Source organism: Salarias fasciatus, chromosome 4 (genome assembly GCF_902148845.1).
Source record: "Salarias fasciatus chromosome 4, fSalaFa1.1, whole genome shotgun sequence".
Classification (NCBI taxonomy): Eukaryota; Metazoa; Chordata; class Actinopteri; order Blenniiformes; family Blenniidae; genus Salarias; species Salarias fasciatus.
The window spans coordinates 9,977,841-9,998,182 of record NC_043748.1 but is presented as its reverse complement, the minus strand read 5'-3'; the positions used below and the strand labels follow the sequence as shown (position 1 = coordinate 9,998,182).

At 43.5% G+C, this 20,342-nt stretch overlaps 2 protein-coding genes across 2 annotated transcripts in view; one reads left to right on the top strand and one right to left on the bottom strand.

The window, feature by feature from the left end:
- The first annotated feature begins 1,448 nt into the window (after nucleotides 1-1,448).
- Nucleotides 1,449-3,545, top strand: socs1a (suppressor of cytokine signaling 1a). The gene is made up of 2 exons (XM_030090630.1): nucleotides 1,449-1,596; nucleotides 2,633-3,545. Exon 2 carries the CDS (start codon nucleotides 2,690-2,692, stop codon nucleotides 3,407-3,409), a length of 720 nt encoding a protein of 239 aa, XP_029946490.1. The 5' UTR covers nucleotides 1,449-1,596; nucleotides 2,633-2,689; the 3' UTR covers nucleotides 3,410-3,545.
- Nucleotides 3,546-9,099: 5,554 nt separating this feature from the next.
- clec16a (C-type lectin domain containing 16A) overlaps nucleotides 9,100-20,342 on the bottom strand; it is a 30,501-nt gene continuing 19,258 nt past the window's right edge. Inside the window, 8 exon segments of the mRNA XM_030088811.1 lie at nucleotides 9,100-11,863; nucleotides 13,437-13,574; nucleotides 14,028-14,198; nucleotides 14,831-15,035; nucleotides 15,339-15,490; nucleotides 19,216-19,336; nucleotides 20,115-20,177; nucleotides 20,179-20,244. Of these exon segments, the coding sequence (XP_029944671.1) occupies nucleotides 11,286-11,863; nucleotides 13,437-13,574; nucleotides 14,028-14,198; nucleotides 14,831-15,035; nucleotides 15,339-15,490; nucleotides 19,216-19,336; nucleotides 20,115-20,177; nucleotides 20,179-20,244 (1,494 nt within the window). The 3' untranslated portion in view covers nucleotides 9,100-11,285.

Genomic DNA, 20,342 nt, shown 5'->3' with positions numbered 1-20,342 from the left:
ATCATGTGGCTCATTATGTGCCTTGCCTGGCTGTCTGTCAACAAAAGCAGTCATCGGATTCCAAGGCTTTCCTTAACTTTCAGTTCAGGCTGTCCCTCTGCAGCCTGGCATGACCGAATCATCTGTGCATGGATTCATCTGAGTCTGAGTACAAGATATACACTTGAAACGGGATGCCCTGTGCCTGCTGCAGAAGTCTTCACAATAATGACTCAAACATTTAAACTTTTCCTTTTTTAGGCTGTCATTGCTTCGTAAAGCATTTGGCTTGACAGGATGTTTGTGTACACAGCTCAAGTGTTATTTAAATGTCAGGAATACTACCAGTTTAAAAAAAAAGGCCCTCAAAACTGAAAAAGATATAATCCTGAAAGCCAAAATAGAGAAATGACTGAGAGGATGTCACAATATGAGCATTTCTGAGATGAATCACCGTGCAGACCACATATTTTGAAAAGAGCCTAATTTTCAAAGAAGTGAAGCAGCAGATGAAGATGAAAAATGTTGATCTTTAGCAAGCAGCCAATGACTAAGTTTGTTTGTTTTTTGTTTTTTTTTTTCTTATCAAAACTCAAAGAATTTTCTAAAATAAAAGGAATTAAGTGTTCTTGATAGGATTTTGGGTATCTGGCGGTGTCGTGGTGAACGCTCTTTTTTGTTTGGGCTAACTTAAGTGAACTCTGCGAACGTCGGCAACCTTTCCACCCTATCTTTTGCCCATTGTGAAGATGGAATCCACTCCAGCCCCGATTAACTTTGCAGAATAAAGTGTGTGGACCTCTTCTCAGAAAGGGCATTACAGTGAAACCAAAACTGATGAGTAGAAATTAAACCGACAAGTCAGGACTCTCCATTGACCTCTGTTGTGGACATCGGTTTGGCATTACTGGTAGATCAAGGGAAAGGTCAATATCTTAACAGTTCGGGGTTTCAGTAGAGGACAAAAATGCTCTAATCCTGGGGTTAACCCTTTACTACATGTGATCTGTTTAAAGTAACAACAGAGGTAAACTAGAGAGACATGAGTGCAGGAGGAAACTTGAGAACACAGGGAACACCCAGAGGGTCAAAATTCAAACTTTGCAAAAAGGACCCAACCCCAAGCATTTGAAAACGTGGAATTTAGCTGTGAGGGAAAGGTGTGAAGCCAGAGTTATTGCTCAGAGTTACAAAGAAATCTCCCACACTTCTGGACGGCCAATATTTTTCAATGACTGAAATGCAGACATCACTTATTTTTATTTAATCACAATGCAATAAAAGCTATATTTGAAAAAAGAAGAAAAAAAACCTACAAGAAACGATCCAAATCGGGGCATCTAAATGGAGCCCGTCGTTTCTCAGATTCCAGGAAACATATGTGGTTTCTTCTATTCTCTGAGTTTCACTTTCGTTTCTCTGGGCTATAAAGCCGCTCTGTGTGTTTACCCAGCCTCACTGGCGGAGGATCGCAGCTGCAGCAGGCTGGTCGGACATGCAGACATCCCGGCTCACGGCTTCTGCTCCAGGATTATAACTTTGCGGGATTCCGTTTTGCGCGCATTGCGACAGTCTGGGATTATAAACAGAGCCGGATCCTGGAGTCAGAACAAAACGGTGAGCATTTTCACTCCAGGACTAGAACGTACGGACTGTGTTATGGAATTATGTTCGGGGTTTAATTTTTAAATTTCATCTACTGTTTATGGAAACGTGTGTGTTCTGCAGACCATGTTTCTCTGGGTGATATTTTTATTTACCTGGCCTGTCAGGCAGTCCAACTGTGAAGCTGATCACCTTTCACTAGACTAACCAATCTAATTTAATCTAATCTGACTAACCAGAAGACAATCACTGGACACTTTACTAATCTGATGTGTTTTATTATCACCAGTCAGTTTGTCCAAGTTTAATAATGTTGACCACCCGAGAGGTTATTTCCCTCATTCAGTAGTTATACAAACCACAAACCAATAAATAAACATCATTTTATTGTCTTTATGACAAAACAGGGATTATAGCAAAGCTGTTTTCATATATTGTTTTTAAGTTGAAAAGTTAAAAATCACCTTTTGGCTGAAACATATGTGACTGACATTAAAGAATGAAAAATAAAATCCCCAGACTGCGTCAGTTTCATCAGCTGTTAATCATTTTCTATTCCTGGAATTCACTGAAACTTTCAGCTCAGTGTTAGATCAGTCACCGTGAACGAAAAGGGAAGAGCAATCATATCCAGGAAAGACAGTCATTTAAAAGAAGCTCATCAGTCGCAAAATATTCTTCTTCTTGTTTTTAATCAGCAGATCTTCTTTCCTCTAGAAAGATAAACTTTGTTTTGTCATGTTGGTTAAGGTTAAATAGGAGTCAGTGTGAATCGACAGGAAGTGATCACTGAAAATGCATGATGTGTGTGTGTGTGTGTGTGACAGTGAGCATAAGTGTCAGAGTAATCTGACTGCTGGTAGCTGACACCGGCACTGACAGTATACAAGTCCAACAATCAAACAATATACACACACACACACACACACACACACACACACACACACACACACACACACACACACACACACACACAGTTTGTCTGAGGTGCTTCATGCTGTTAATCCAGCTTCGTGGTAATAATCTGTTTCTCTCTGTCTGCTTCCAGGATGTCAGTGTGGTGGTCAGAGATGGGAGAGGGCTTGGGGCCTCTCTCCACTGTAGGATGGTAGCCGACAGCACAGTGGACGGCCATGACAAGACCTTGTCAAGCTCATCTTCTTTATCATCCTCATCATCATCGTCGTCATCCTCATCCTCATCATCCTCATCTTCATTCTCCTCGTCCTTGTCCTCCGCCTCGTCCTCCTCTTCCTCCGCGTCGTCCCTGTCTCTCCACTCGGACTCTGGACTGCATCAGGCCAGCACCGATCAGAACCTGAGATCCGTCCCGTCCGTCTACCTGACTCACTTCCCGACCTTCTCCAGCAAGGAGGACTGCAAGATCATCACCGACACCGCCGCCAAGCTCGAGCGCAGCGGCTTCTACTGGGGCCCTCTGGGAGTGGAGGACGCGCACCGCATGCTGCGGGAGGCGCCGCTGGGAAGCTTCCTCATCCGCGACAGCCGGCAGAAGGACGTCTTCTTCACGCTGTCCTACCACGCCAAGAGCGGGCCGGTCAGCGTGCGCATCGACTACAAGCAGCAGAAGTTCTCGCTGGCGGGCAACAAGCGCTCCTTTCCGACGCTCTTCACCCTCTTGGAGTACTATGTCAACTCTCCCAGGAAGAGCCTGAGCGTCCCGTGCAGGAAATGGAAGCCGACGCTGCAGGAGCTGTGCAGGAAGCGCATTCTGGAGCAGTGCGGCGGAGAGAGCCGGATCCCGGACCTACCGCTCACACATGTGGTCCAAGACTTTCTGTTGGAATTCCCCTTCAGACTTTGAGCTGCTTGGCATGCGAACTCTTGTCTTTGTTCATTTTAATTTCAAGAATGCAGTTTTTACCAAGTAACCCTGAAACCGAGGGTCTTTCCGAGCCTGCTCGCCACGCAGCGGAGACAAAGACGGAATCACAGCGAGCGTCCAGTGAGACGGAGGTCCCACTTCACATGACAGCGTCCTTTACCTCGAGAGCTCCGGCTTCCACTCGCACAGGGATGGAGCATTCGGTCCAAAGGAAGAAAAAGACATTGAAATATGCTGCATTAAGAGAGAACTATGGACTCAGTAGATTTAAAACAGGACAGAAAGAGATAGCTGTTATTATTACACAGAAATGGAAAAGTCAAAGATCGTCAAGAGAACAGACTTCTAGATTTATATCTGTGTGGCGGAAGGTCAGATTAAAATACCCACAAGCAGTGGCACCAGATGTAAGATGGGAGTTTGTAGAAGATGTTTAATACTCTAATGTTGTTTAGTGTTTACACTGCACTAGAATTAGACAGATCTGAAGGATCAAACATCAGCTGATGCTCCGTGGTTATCTCCACACTTTTCAGATCCATGAATGTACGACAAACTAAGTACAAAAGGTCAAACGGGTTCTAGAACTGCGGATCTGATGTACTGTATCTGCTGGTGTTTACCCTTTCTCGACTGTATCGATCATTTGTCATATTTAAATCAGTTTGTCCTGTTCTGGAAAACAGTTATCTATGTTTTTTATCTATTTTTTTTTTTATTTTATTTTTGGTAATAATATATTTGCAATAAAACGTATTTAAATGTACTCATTTTGTGTGCGATGGCTTTTGAGTGTTTGAATGATGGGTGTGGAGGTAAAGTGACGGGCGGCTCCACACGCCCACTTTTACATCCACACACAGTCTGCTTTGTCACTGCGCAGAGAGCAGACAGTACATGTGGGGGAAAGTGTACAGTAGTGTCACCAAAGCGATTCATCTCTGTAACGCAGAGTGACGAGTGGGCGGAGCTGCTTTGGTAGTAAATGGACTTTCACGCTTAGACACACACTTACCAGAAACAGGAGCAGAGGTGACATGTAGTCTGTGTGTGTGTGGTGGATTGAGTGCAAATGAAAATTTCCTCAAGAGGAAGTGGGAAATTTAGGGGGTTAGTGGTTTGACAATGTTAGATGATAGTCATAATTAAAGGTGTAGTTCACACTCATTATTAGTTATCAGCAATAAATAGAATACTTATAGAAAATCGGAAGGAAAAAAAAAACCCATACAGAAACCAGTCAATAAAAGATCAAGTAATGACTTGTGAATTCCATGAGCCATGAGTAAATCCCATCAAATATAGTATTTTAATGAAATGGGCGTTACCGCAGACTCGTAGGAGTGTGTGTTTAACAAAGGTATTCACTGTGTTTGCTTTAGTGATCCTGTGTGTCTGATCGGAGCTCTTCTGGGGTTAAATCAGTCAAACCTAAAGGAGTATTACTGAGGACACCAACACGCCTACACCAAGCATTCATCAACATATGCACCTACACGTTTGTTTTTGCAAGCATAGCCTTACTAACCGTGAGAGGCTTGATGTGCAGCGAGAACCATAAAAAGTGGGCGGAGCCTCCACCTCTTCTTTGGTGGTGTTCAGAAAGGCATCAGAAGCAGGAGACGGGTTTTTTCTTTTTTTTCTTTCAAACCAACCAAAGCTTGCTGGCAGTCATTCTGCACTTTGAAAACATATTCAACTTAGAAAACATTGATTAGAAATGGGAAATTCAAGTTGAACGACTGCGTCCAAAAACAATGTAAACACGCTTGGGCAAATGAAACAAATCAGTCATGATTTAATGATTTGTTTTCCTGCTTAAAGGAAGAGTGTAAAGGAACAGAAACTTAGGTAATTAACTGGTGTGAAATCCCCGATGCCTGCAGTTTTTCATTAGTGATGGGGTGTGCAACAACAACAACTCCCATGATGCCTCCCATCATCAAATCATTGTCACACTCTGAAAGTGTCAGGAAAAAATGGGGAAAAAAATGCTTGTTTAATAACATGAACTATGGCAATACTGTTTCCTGATCGAGGCCGGTAAATCTTAACCATTTGGTCCAGCAAATTAAAAGATAACCAAACTGAATTACCGCCCACATTAGCATTATCACAAATAAAACAAAGACTGGCGTCACTATTACCACACAGAATGTTGCACAATTTCATTTTAATCTATTTACAGCCAAGAAGATTAGCGGTGTGACTCTCATTGGCTCATCCGGCATCAAACCACAATCAAACCTTTCAGTTTCATGACATTTGCGAGGGTAACTCTTACACTGTGTCATGTAGATTAAGCTCTACATTGATGTCACATCCTTTTATCACCGCCCATCACTTCCTTTTACCAAAGCAAACGCAAGGCTGGCTCATCTGTTAGGGAGTTTTTTTTTTTTTTTTTTTTTGGTTTCTGGAGTCTAGACAAACACACACACACACACACACAAATGCAGAAGGTTAAGTCATACTGAATATCATAGTTTGACAGCCCAAAGAAATAAATATACTGTATTTCAAAGTGAAGATAAGGATGAGCAGAGGTCAAAGGGGAACATGAGTCAGCACTATGACGGCGATATCTCAACTCATCAGTTCACACTTTGTCAAGACTTATCTCGAGCATGATGTGTGTGTCTGGCTGTGTGTTTTCATGGGGGCTTGATAATCGGTGAATCATACGTAGAAGTTTCATTCACAGTTTTGGGGCCTTCAGGACATTCCCAACTATTTTAAGAAGTGAAAGATGAAGTGAGGTAATTTGAGCTGATTTCACTGGAATCCTCCTCTCTGGAGTTTTTTGTCCTTTAGACGAAAGTCAACTGAAAACTTCCAGCGAAGGTGGCCACAGTGATCCTGAAAGTGAGTTTTAGTGTTGGTGAAAGAGATCCCGGCAACATGTTAATGCTTGACTTCTCCATTTATGTGCGGGTGTTAGGTCTTAAACGATTGGACAGTTTTTTTTTTTTTTTATCATTATTATTATTATCAATAAACAAGCCTTTCCTGTTATCGCAAACCAGTTCTCGCTGAGGAGTTAAGAAGAAAGGCAATTCCCCGAAGTCCCATTAGTCATCCATTTCCTCCATTTCCTTCAACTCCACTTGCTGTCACATCTTAGATTGGACAGCAATGCAACACGCTTCCCGGACATTTCAGGGAAAGATCAGTCATCCGCCACAAACCATGATCTTTGACACTCTTTGGCCAAAAAGTGCAGAAAGTTACAAGTTCAATGACTTTCTGGTGGTTCAACAGAAGAAACTGACCTGAAACAGTGAAAGCATTTGACTGTTGCAGCAGAAAGCACCTCGTTCATCTTCGTCTCTGTGAATTGCACAACCTGGAGATGCAGCTGTTTTTCAACAGCCCAAAGCACAATATAAAAAATCATCAGGTGCCCGCAATGCAACAGCATTTTTAGCGCCAAAGGCTTGCTTTGGATGAAGTTGACGTTTTGGGATAAAGAACAGTTTTTTCTTCATCTCTGTGATGTTTATGTGCTGTGGTTTGGTCCAATGTCTTTCTTTCTTTCTGTCTATGTTCCATCTCCTGTGTTTGAGATTCTGATTCTGCGTCTCGTTTTCGGTTACTGGACTTCCCCTGATGCCTTTCACCTGTGCCTGAGTGTGTGATTTTCTTCACCTGCTGTCTTTGCTATAGTAATACTCAGTGCCGTCCATGTTTCCTGTGGATAATGCTCCCTTGGCCCTCTATGTTTTTTTTTTTTTTTTTCTGGGGACTTTCCAGTGGAACTTTGTTTTTTTTCACCTGTGATCTTTGTGGACTTTGGTTTTCATCTGGATTTTTTTTTTTTTTTGGGAAATAAAGACGAGTTTTTGTTCTGCCAACGGCTGTGTCTGGAATACTGAGTCAAACCTAACAAGCTGTTACCTTTGATGTAGCAGCATTTTCAGATGTTGCAGCCCACTGTCCTCTTGAGGCCAGATCAGTCTTTTCTTTTACTTCAGGTACACACTAGGATGCACTGGATCCGCATCTTCAATGCAAAAAAAAAAGATTTGGAAAGAATAAGTGTGAAGAAGCACTAGTTACATCTATATGGAGTCCAATTTTAGATTTTTTGAAAAGCTTCACTGCATCCTTAAACATGTATTTGAAGCTGTAAATGACATTAATTCACTGTATGTTAAAAGGAACACATTATTTCTCTCATTATAAACAAATCATTAAGATCGATTACACATGAAATAGTTAAATTTTGAAACTCCTAAGAAAATTAATCTCTGAATTTGTGTATTCATGTTGTTTGCCTGAAGTGAGTAAATGGTAAATGACATCAGTATCTTTCTCTTTGCTGTAAATACACGTATTTCCTTGAGCGTGTGTTTGGAATTCCCAGAGAAACTTAAAAAATCCTTTTCATTTACTCAAACATGCCTTTTATTTTCAATATATCCAAAGTGCCTCCTTTTGCCCCGATAGAAAACTCAGTTCTATAGCATGTTCAGTCGACTGTGGAGACTTTTCTCCAGATTGGACATGAAATATAGAAAGGTAAAAAAAAAAAAAGATAATGAGGAAGAAAGTAAACATGGGATTCAGTTAAACGTATGTGAAGTGAGAGAAACAAACATTCACAACTTTTTAAGTGTCTGCAAAACTACTCACTGAGTTTTTTTATGCCTTTATGGCTCCAGTGCTCCATTCAGTTGAATGTTATCAGTGTTTGATGGCACCAGTGTAGCTCAATAATTAACACACATCATGATGCTTTTATCTTTCACTACAAAAGAAGCAAAAGTGAAACGTCTCCGCTGTGGTTTTAAGAAGTCAGGTGCTTTTAACAGCGTGATAGAACTTCCTGGAACTTGCCTGGTTAATGATAAGAGTGTGTTTAATGAGTTCAGTTAAGTATTCCACGCGGGTTAAACAGATTAATGGCTATAAGCGGTTCCCGTAATATGTCATATCAGCGATGGATAATCTAATATGTAAAATGTTATTTAGCGCTGTAAAATGACTTTATATAAATGCAAGGCAGACAGGTGGACTTTGCCAGCATAGAAAAGAAAAAAATCTTCAAAGGTGTCAAACCATCAGTGTTGCGACTGTGGTCGAGTGCAAAGAAAGCATGCGCGCGTACACACACAGACACACACTTATCACTGCAGTACCTGGAACTGAGCGTCTCACGTTTACGCACACACAACCAGACTTCCCTGAAGAGAGGAACCGTGCACAGACCACGAAGTGCCTGAGGCCTCCTGCAGGCAGCCGCAGAGGCATGACTGAAAGGTGGAAAGTGCAAACGCCACACCGTGAGCCCAGCCCTCCGACAGCGTCTCACACACTATTTACTACAAGAGGCGCTGCAAACAAAGCACGGACATGTTTTTTTTTAAAGATCATCTTGCAGATGGGATGTTGGTACTTCTTAGTTGTGGAATTTTGCCGTAAAGCTGAGCGACCCTTTTAAGAACACTGCTTTAGGTTTTGGCTTGAATCTCTTTAAATCACTGAGCGTCTCTCTTTGGTTTCGCTCTCCACGCATGTCTTGTTGCATGTGAACTGTGGTCTCTCTTCTTTCTCCAGTCACCTGTAGACCTTGTGGTTTTTCTCGCTCGCGAGCTGAGAGGCCCGTCATCTGCTCCAATCGTAACACTCCGATCTCTTCAGCAAAACACATCGAGTACGCGCTGCCGCAGCTGTATAGTAGAATAATTTATTGCAGTTCTTTATTTTCTCCTCTGTTTCAGGTCATTAATAATAATTACAGGTTTCAAAAGCATTTACATAGCAATACAAACACACTACAATCAAAGACTTAATAGTGGAGGCTTCTTCAAGCCTCTTCAGCATGTCAGTGATCATCACTATCATTCTGCTGCTATTTACAAAAGCACGACGGAAATATTAAAGAGACAGACTCAAAACTAACGGTATTGCTCTGAATTTCTCACTTATAAACTCTTTCAAGCCTGTACAGTGTTTTTAAAAAATAAGAGTGATTGAGCGTTAAGACTTGAGCTGTGTGAAGATGGCACGGCGGGGAGAAACTACGTGAAGGAGGGGTTTCAAAAGAGACGAGGGGAGAGCGGGAAAATCTGCTCCAGAGAAACCAGCAGTGCTTTGTTGAACCTGTTAAAACTGAATGGGATCAAAGGCTGCCGAGAGGGGAGTTTCCTGTTTACATTCGTCCCTCGCCCTCATTGGTTAGCTCTTAGGATTATTGCAGTATAAAGCTTCGTTATCTGATAAATTTATCTGAGGAGAGGCGTGGCTCTTGGCAGCGACCTCGGAGCAGCATATTGTCACTGAAAAAAAAAAAAAAATTCTGAGGACTTTTCACGTCACCTTTCTTGTGTGTTTTAACCACAACAGCTGGTCTACACGCCGGTGACGTCTGAACACTTTCACTGTTCTCTGGAAGGCTTTTTTTTGTTTTTTTTTTTAATTCCCTAACCTTTTCTATCCTGGGGAGTTCGGAATGTATGGTTCACAAGCAGTTTAATGGAAAAAAAAAATCAAAAAGAAACCTCACTTCAGAGCATTTATCTACCTAAACTTAAAAAAACCTCACACACAGAGAATAAAAGGGACGTCGGTGTGTCAGGTGCCACCAGCAGATACATTCAGCCCAGGTGTTGGTTGTGGTGAAGTGCAGGTGTTGGAATTTCGTACCGCGAAATGGTCAAATCTTTCTGAATGCACAGCCTGTAACATATACGGCATATAACTCTAATAACCCGTCGGACTTCATTCGCAAAAAAATATCTTCTTATCTTTCTAATGTTATCAAAAATACTTAGCCTTTCAGTAGCATGTGTGGTTACAGGCTGGGCTGGCTTCTAAGATGCACCAATTCTCATTGCATAAAGTGACTATGCCTTTTAAAACCGTCCTGTTATTTATTTTATTATTTATTCATTCTGCTGACTGCAGCTTTACTTCTAATAACGAGCCTTTTGTCCTCCTGTGGGGTTTTCGACTGATCAATTTGAATGGGATGGTTGGTTGGGACGTTGGTTTCTCGAAAATGCAACACCTAAACAGTTTTTGAAGATGCGCTGTCATGTTGCATCCTGGGATGAACTGATCCAAATGTTTGATTAAAGCGCCCAGCATGGGGAATAAAATTTAAAAAAATATTTTTTTTTAAAGCCAAACGCTGCACCCTGCTTTTTGATGCTTTCACGTGTTTCTCAGACGCATGTAAGTAAAAAAGAAAAAAAAAAAACCAACTAGGTGGAGACTTTATAGAGGAGAGAGCAAGAATGGAAAGAGGATTTAGGGGCACTCACACTTTGCTCATGGCAGTTTAAAAGAGGCAGTAACTGCTGACGCACCCGACATGCAGCGGTGAAAAAGGCAAGTGAATCTTGACAGTGTGTGCGCGGTATGTTAACCACGTGTGATTAGCATAGCAGCGACCACCACCGCGAAACGTCAGTGGAAACCTGTTCAGTGAGCGTAAGACACAAAAACTAGATCTTCGGAAAACGGATGAGCAGCTCACAGCAGTAGTATGAGTCGCGTGTATCTTTGTATTTGAGCTGACACACAATCAATCAGGATGAGTAAAAAACTTTGCTGGTTGCGCGTCTTGACGCATGCGTGCCAAAAAGCACGCCGCCCCCCCCCGAGCACAGAGAGAGCCAAATGTGCTTTGAGCCTCCCTCGAGTCCGGCCAGCGTCTGCTCCAGGACGTTTCCCTCCCTCCACCAGTAGAAAGAGTCTTTTGTCGTGTGCAAACAGGAACGCTGAGACGCCTCCAGAAGCCTCTTCCACTGTTCACGCCGCACATTCCTGAAAGGCCGGAACGTGGGGATGTTCTGCCACACTGTGTACGTGTGAGATCAGTGCATGAAGGTGAACGTGTTCGTGCTTCCTAATCCAGCTCTGGTGAGTCTGGGGATTCAGTGTGTCTCTCGACGTCGGCGGCGGCCGTGTCGCCTCCGTCAGGCGTCTCCTGGCCTGCCTGCTCACCCTCCGCCGCGTCGCCGTCCGGCTCGTCCGCAGCCTCGTCGGTGGGCGTGACCAGCTCCGTCGTCTCGGTGGTTTCCTCTTTGACCGTCGGATCCGTCTCCGTCTCCGTCTCATCCAGCGGCGAGTCGGCTTCTTCCTCTTCTCTCTGAGCCTCCTCCTCCTCCTCCTCCTCCTCCTCGATGATGGAGGCGTCCGGCCTCTGGAGAGAGGGGGCTACGCCGACGTGGCCGGTGCAGGGGTGGAGGTGCGGCGAGTCGGCGGGCGGCAGCAGCGTGAGCGACTCCACGCTCAGGGCGTCTGCGCTGCTGTCTGTCAGCAGGGAGATGGTGGGCTGGGAGGCCGGCGTGAGGCTGGGGGCCAGCGCCGGGGCCGACACTGGGGTTGAAGGAGTAGAGGAGACGACGGTTACTCCCGCACCTCCTCCTTCGCTCTCCCCGCCCGAAGACGAAGGCGGAGTGTGCTCCAAGAAGGTGCCGTCATCTATGGAGGGCAGGAGAGAGAATGAGAAAGGCCCAGCTCAAAATACACGCTTCCTGTTTCCTTCTGAAAACACTAAAACCCCCAAAATATTACACTTTGATAAGTAACTGCATGCATAAATGGATAAATAAATCAAAATAAATTGAATCAATAAAAATTGAGTGGCTTCATGTAAATTTGCATTTCTTCTTATTTAGGAAACATGTGCATCTTTTAATTTATGAATGACATTAGATTGTAGGAGCAAACTGTGTGTGGTTAGCTGCAGTGACAAATCCATTAAATTGAGTCAGAAATTGTGAAATATGTGTCATTCTGATTCATTTTATACTTTAACTCTAAGACTAGACAAAATTCTGTTAGAGGTGAAAAGTCCAAAAGTCTGCTGTCGGGCGGAAAGTCCTATTTAAGGGAAATTCTGTGCAACTTCAGTGTTTATATGATTCATTTCACACAAATCTTCAACTCCTTGTAGCTCACAGAGCAATGAATGAACCCAGACACCCGACAAACACACCCTTTAGGTAAAGACTAAAGACTTTCAACCCTTTGACCACAATAATATCAAACACTGCTGATCATCAATATTACAGTAATCTAAAAATACAAAACATAGTTTTACTGATTCTGAATGGAGAGGTTGAGCTGGGAACGGGTTAGAGCTGCAGAGAGGAGCTACAGGATGGAAAGACAGCGCTACAGAGACGATAATGCTACTGACAGTCATACTAAAGCCTGGTTTCACTGTGAAACTCAGTACAGTATTATAAAGTACATCGGTACTATAATGTAAACTACTATGTGTGCATACTTACATTGGATGAGAAACAAATTTCAGGAAAGAATAAAAAGATATGATGAAAGTGTGTCAACTCAGACTGAGAGGGAAACTCACCAAAGCTGGGCAAAAATCAAGTTTTTTTGCAATGAATCGCCTGAAGCAACTTAACTAATTCAAAATCATCCTTCTTCATTGCTTATAAACTCTGAACGACTCAACATTCAGATCTTCGTCTAATCTCAGTGTAATTCACGAACGCTGCTTGGAATGACACTTTTTAAAACCCTTCTCCAGAGTTCACACATCAAAGATCATCAACAGCACCAAGGGACAGCGTGTGCTGGGTACAACATGTTTACACCACACATATAGCCCTATATGGCACTGTAGCACACCACACTCCGCTGCAGTGGTTTCTGTGGGTTTAGGATATCTGCACCTATATCACAGCTGCACTGCTCTTCAGCATGTAAACAAAGTGCAGAGTTTCTTCACATTTCAGCTCTGTGAAAATGTGTACATATATTATGATAAAATGTGATGTGATTGTAATAGAAACAAACTATAAAAATAAGAGCGATGGCAAAGTGAGTGGAATTACAGCGCATTTGTTTTTCTTCCCTGTGGATCCAAACAGCTGTTAACACGACAACCTCATTGTGAGTTTCTGCTGAAATTCTACAGTAATGATGAGTGAGCTGTGGGAGGTTACACGGTCGGTGTCAGCATATTTCTGCGTGTGTGTGTGTGTGTGTGTGTGTGTGTGTGTGTGTGTGTGTGTGTGTGTGTTACCCGTAGGGCTCTGAGCGGATATGGTGCTCGCAGTAACAGAGTCGCATCGTCCCGTGCTCCCGCTCCCGCTGGACGGCGGCGAGGGCGAGGAGAGGGGGGAGGGGCTGTGCTGCGACACACAGTGAGCCACCGCGAAACCTGGAGATGGAGAAACAGGGCGACACACACACACACACACACACACACACACACACACACACACACACACGTAGGACGTGTTAACACAGCCAGTTGGACTTCGCTCCAGCTGACAGCTTCGGTTTCCCTGAAGTTTCTTTCATGTAACTGAAACTGGAAGTTGGGGGATGAGGGGGATGAGCACGGCTTTCTTCTCGTGAGTCTTCTAGGTACGGCCTGCTGGGGGTTTTCTTTCAATTTCACCCCAGCAGGTGTGCATTTCTGTCTCGTCACCCTTAAATGCCACTCAAAACAAAACACTCTATTTTTACACGCCGTCACAAAGTTTCTAGGGAAACTGAATTTTACTGTAGCCGCTTCCTGTTTTAAAGACTCTCGGCCACTCTTCCAAGAAATGTTCACAACAGGGTTGAAGTCATGAGCAGGTAGAACTGATGAGTTTCTGCACGTCACCTGGTACTTTGTCCACCGAGGCGAAGACCGATCTGTTGGCCGTGGGGTCGTTGGGCGCCCGCCTCGACTGCTCGTAAAAGCGGAACGGCAGGCCGCTGGGCGAAGCGTTGGCCGTCTGGCCGAAACCCAACACCTCCGTCGCGCTGGGCTGCACAGGCAGGTCCAGCAAAGCTGCACAGGGAGTGTGTGGAGCAGGGAGACGGAGCTCGCGTTACAGTGGACGATCATTCGGCTGGACAGCCGTCCAACATCACAGCCAGAATGTACCCAGTAAGCATCTCTATTTGTGAAGTTTTTTCTGTCTCACAGTCCTAAAATAGTGTTTGAGGTTAAATGCAGTCTCTAAATCGCCATAAGGAGAGGATGTGAGTGTGTGTGGTTGTCCGTTTCTGTTTGACTTCATTAGATAAAGCCGTACATAAAAGTGTGACGATGTGACTAACAAAAGAAAGTCAGATAGTTTCGTGTTTACATTGGGTTAATATTTATATAAATTGTGTAAAGTGTAAAAAAAGAAAGCGGTCATCAGAAGGGGGAATCACGAGTGAGTGGAGGGTAAGTCCAGCCTGAAAGAACATCTTAAGATCTTAAGTTAAAAAAGGAGAAAAAAAAAGAGCTTTTCATGATCATGAAACCTAAGTCAAGTGTAAAAAAAAAACAAAACAAAACAAAACAAAAAAAACAACAACAAAAGCCCCAAATCTGAAATGAAACTGACCAAAGTTAGTATTTAGTTCAAGGGAAAGACCAAAACTTCCAGATTCAGTATTTCCTGATCGTTCGGTCAGGGCCTGTTCACACACCGGCAATCCTCTGCATTTTCATGCGGCGTGCCTGGATGCGACCTTTGGCCAGCCTCTGCTTGGCGATGATGCAGCGGATGTGGTCGGCAAAGATGAAGTTGGCCTGCAGGATGGGCAGGGGCTTGGCGTGCGGGTTGGAGCTGGGCTTGTGGATCACGATGTTCAGCGCTCGGCTGTCGTCCTCAACGCCAGACACCTGCATGTCCTGAAAGGTGGAGACGGGGGGGGGGGGGGGGGGGGGGGGGGGGGGGGCGTGTTAGGAGATGATCATGACATTTCCAAAGTAGCTTAGGGAGGGAAGTCTCTTATAGGCTATGACTTTACGTGCCGAGTCTTGTTTCATACCACAGAGACACAGTAAAGCAAGATCAGTAGAATTCTCCTCAAGCTGCCGCAGAAATTTTGAAAAACAGGAAGAAGAAACGGCGGTGGGAGATGACCGTTCACATGCTAACTGAGAAAAAAAGACTCTCAGCCCGAAGGCGCTCGAGCAGCACTTCTCTCTTACTTGCAGGAGGCCGGCGAACTTGACGACGCCCCATCCGAGACGCTTCGTTTCCGGTTCAACCAGGCTCATCTGGTACACGTCGACGGCCAGAAAGCGCTGGGCTTGGCCGCCGTCCTTGCTGACCACCATGCAGGCGATTAGGTCGCTGTTATCTGAGCAAAAACCGCAGAGTCAGATTGCATTGGTTCACCGACTGGTCAAGCATTCAACACTTCAACAATTAAAATGAAAACAATGTTTCAGAATAAAATGATACAGCAGTCGGTTTGCTTCTTTTCTTTTTTTTTGCCGGACATTTCCACAGTATCTGATGAGGTCTTCAATTCAACAATGAAACTCAGAGGGCTTGGTTGACACAACAGGCCACAGTGCACGCACAGAAACCAGCGATTACGGTACACTACAACATACATGATGACTAATACAAAACCCAACGAGACGAGGACGCGGCAGCTTCTACAATTTACTTCTGTTTTACTTTGCATGTGAAATTCAGACCGTGCAATGTGTCACCTTCCTCTGAAAACTCTGGGATGAGTTAAAGGAACTGTCAATAGGAAGAGAATAATGGAGAAGTACCCCAGCTTTCAACACCAATTACAATAAATTTCCCTTTTATTTTTTTTTACTGTTTAGTTTCATTCAACTAGGATGAGAGCAAGTTCCAGAGCAGACGTCTACGTCACGCAGCAGTCCGTTGAAACGCACAGACTGAGATGCATTTAGAAGGAAAGTGGAGGTGTCGGGTTCCCACGTGTCTGGTAGGATTCAAAGAAAAAAGATAAGCATCTCCACTTCAGCGCGCCACACATTTACTGCAGAGCAAACACAGCGTGGAACTGATAATGACCTGACTTGACAGCACTTTTATTTACTAAAAACCCACCCCGGACTAAATATAACAAAGGAACTGCTAACTTCAGGCTGACGTACAAACCCAGGCCGCTTGTCAAATGCCATCTTCATGACATCTACGTCATGTGGTTTCTGCTCTGGAGAGAGACGACCGACTCATTTTCCACATGTTATCAAATTAGCAACTAATTCAATCTACAAATATTAGAGCACATTTTGGTTTTTCTGATTATATTTATATACATTTGTTCTAAATAAAGATCAATAGGTGTTGCCAGGAACTTAGCTGTGCCTACTCAAACAGTCAGCAGTAAAAAGCACCGACACCTGAGAGGCAGCCCCCCTCTCTTCTATCTAGAAATAAGATAAATGAATCAGCCCAGACCATAATCGACTGGGGGTTTGGAAATGACAGCCATCATTGCTTTGTCAAAGCTGAAACCAATTCTGGTTCTTTGAAGTTTCAGCCTTTGTAGAAACTTTCAGTCGAGACAGATTTCCTTTCTTGGGTTTTGGGTTCATGTGGAAATATCCATTTCTGAGTTCTATCAGTTTGTAGATTACATCCTTCACCCAGAGCTACGTCTTAAAAAAAAAAAAAAAAACACTGCTGTTTTTGCCTTGAATGGTAAGACTACTCGGGTAACACACATTCTGTTCTCCAAAGTAACAAAACAAGGTAAAACTTGAGCTGTTCGATGAAGAAAGAAAAGGAAAAAACAAGAACACCCAGCAAAGGGATCCAGCTATCAGGTGTTACAAATTGACCTAGTTTAAGGAAAAGTACAAAATGCACTGAGGCAGACAACAGAAGAATGGCTTCCAGAACGCAAGGAGGCAAATAAATAAAAGCAGAAACATGCACCTCTCGTATATGAAGCAAGACAGTGCTAATTCCTACCTTCAAATGGAGACTTGGATAATGTTTGGCATTATCTTTTCATTTGGCACAAACCACTCCAAGTCATTTCAAAGATGATTAGAATCGCTCTTAAAGGTCGATATTTTTATATTTATCAGCCAACATTTGAAACCGCTCAACAGTTTCATATCATGATTGCGACTTGAAAGAGAAGCTGCAGGGAAAACGTTGGATTTTCAATGGTCCTATTCATTTGTCACATGTTTGTCTTAAGAAAACACTTAAAAAGAGAAACTGGGTCATTAATTGGTAGCTCCCGACTGTTTCACGCAAATAAAGTCAATATGACGACTCTAGTTGAGCAACAAATGCCACCACCATCATGACACGTCTCCTGAAAGCACTGGGAAACACAGCAGGGTCAGCAGGTCGGTACAAAAGTTTGCATCATTAATCAATTGAGTCATTTTGTTTCCGAAAAGAACAGCTGACTCCACACAAATAAGATAACTTCTCACAGCAATACAAAGAACTGTCAAAAATGAATGAACTACCCCAGAGGGTCAAATTCCTCTTGTTGTATATTCAGTTTTAGAAAAGAATTTATCCTGATCACTATATAAAATGATCAAATACAGTAAAAACTATGCATGTAGGCATGATGATTAACTTTTATGCATTTTAGATAAAGCAAATACAAGCTATGATCGAAAACAGAAGCAGCAGGTGTGCACTGTTGGATTGGACTGCAGAGCAGTCTGTGGAAGCCGTACTGCCATTCTTCCAACAACATTCTTTCCAGTACAAGTTGGCCGGGGTTTTTCCCTTTAGATACACACAATCGCTCAACTTCTGCCTTTAGAAACTGGTGCAAAACTTCTCAGTTTTCAGTGAGTCCCTGAAAAATAAAAAAAATAAACAAAAGCTGCCACAGAGCAATGGGATCCTGTATACAGCCATGCAGCCCCCTAACAGGCCCTCGCCATCTGGAACTCATCTCATGTGGTTTAACCAATAGTAAAACATCAATCAAGCTTCTTTGTAAGTTGCTCTGCAAACTTTATTCTGAGAGATTTTATTTTATTTATTTTTTTTTTGGAGGTAGATGGTTTTCTACCTAGACACAGGCCAACAATGACTTTCTGGAATAACATCCACACTGAGTAGGACTGAATCATTTTCTCAAGACTATATAAGGAAAATAAGTATCTAGCAAGTGACCAATTATTTCACTTGACCGTTTTTTCCCATATTTCCCCCACGCTCTTCCTTTTTTTTTTTTTTTTAATCATCTTCACGAAGCAACGCGATCCAGTTTCATATTCAGGGAAGTCCGAACTGAAAATGCTGCAACGTTTTTTATGCAAATAACTTGAATAGCTGAGTACCAGTTTCTTTACTTTCGTTTCGTTGCTATTCGGTGCACCTGGTTCCACTTTGAAAGGAAGACATATCTTTTCCTTCTGTCACAGCTGTTTTCTGGTGTCTTTTAATGGAACAGATGTGGTCAAATCCTTTGTGGTCAGCATAAATACACTCGACTTTTAGTAAACTATAAAGTGGAGTGTGGTGAAAATGAGACAGCACAGCCTTTTCGTCAAGCCACCAAAACTCTCATGCAAGATGTCACCGTTTGTGCGCAGAGCATGCACGGTGTGTGATGTGTCATCCCGCATGGTCACAACTGCTCAGCTGTATTTCTGATTCATAGAAAATCTCACCACACGTGACTTTCCACAACAGCGTGTACGGAGCTGGGCACAGTGGGAAGACTGTTAGAAGTGTGTGAGAAGTTGTCCGCGTACGTTTTCTTCGGCGTCCGCTACGATCATCTCACTGTGCATGTCTGCAACGTGCTTGCATGTTCGGCGCCGTGTTATGAGTCATATCACTGTGACTGAGAGAAGCTCTTTTTTGCAGAACTTTAGGTGTGTTTCCTTTGGTTTTGTCCCGTGTCTTGTAAGTAGTGAATTATCTGCTGTCCCGTCAGTGGCTTTCTATGGTTTTTGCTGTAACTCCAATAATTAAGCTTGTAAGTGGTTCAAGTGGTTGGAGTGTTTACCCCCTAATAGGGAATATGAGCTGCATTCAGGCCGTCGTGAGACAGGTTGGTTTCACCCCACTGCTGGTGCGTTGTTGCAACAGATCTGTGCGTCTTACTGAGGTCCAGAACGTCGTCTGTCTTAATGAGGTCTTCGGGTCTGGTCAGAGGGAGCTGAGTCTCTGGTTCTCCCTGAAGCTGGAGCGATAAGGACCGCAGCATGAAGAACACTCGAATAGCCTGAGGGAAGAACAGCAGGTCAGACACAAACAGCGAACAACGTCAAAGCATGACGTCCGACCGCACGACGGGGCTAAAGCAAGAAAGAATAACCCTGTAGCAAAGCCACAGGCAAGCGTTTAGCTTCAAGCTAGAATCAGGCGGACAACTCTTGTTTGCAAACTTGCGATTCATGGCAAAGAATGCAACCAAAAGCATGGAGATCGGTGCAGCTGTGAAGGGTGTTGCAGCGTGATCGTACTGGGAAGGGCGGATGTTCTTCTGAGAATAAGATTTTTTTTTCTTAAAAAAAAAAAAGATAGAAAAAAAAAAAGCAACGGTCCACTGATAAAAGCTCTGAAACATGGCGTATGAAAGACGTGCATCAACACATTGAGAAATACAATTTCACAATGATTTGTTTAAATTTAATCACACTGCATGATTAATTAATGCAAACTTGCTAAACAGTCTCACACAACATCAGCAACGGAGCACACGACAAGGCAACTTCTGCATGCACCGCATTTCACACATTAAATCATTACCATGAGTCACACGGTTTATTTATATTCATCCGATACTGTCTGATGTTTTATCGCCATATCATGTGAAATCTACATTTGATCGGAAGACTGGGATGTCTTCTTACAATCCAGTAGGACTCAGTTAACACTAACAGTTGCCTGGGGAGGATGTGAATCATGCGCCTGTATCTCTCTGTGTCATTTCACTGGAAACTCGCAGCATGTGGTACGGTAAAGCTGTGTGTGGACTGAGAACGGGCGAGTGGACGCACCCTGCGCGTCTTCTCCACGTCTCCACACGGCAGCCTCTTGACAAAGTCGATGCCGGTCAGAGGGGGTCCCGGTGGGTGGCAGCAGTATGGAGGCGTCCATCATTAGATATTCCACATTCAGGGGTTTATTCTGCGCAACAGAAATACATGGATGAGTGCTGAAAAGCCACAAAGCTGAGGAACTCCTGTAAACATGAGCAGCAACAGCAAAATGGCTTTGATTAAACA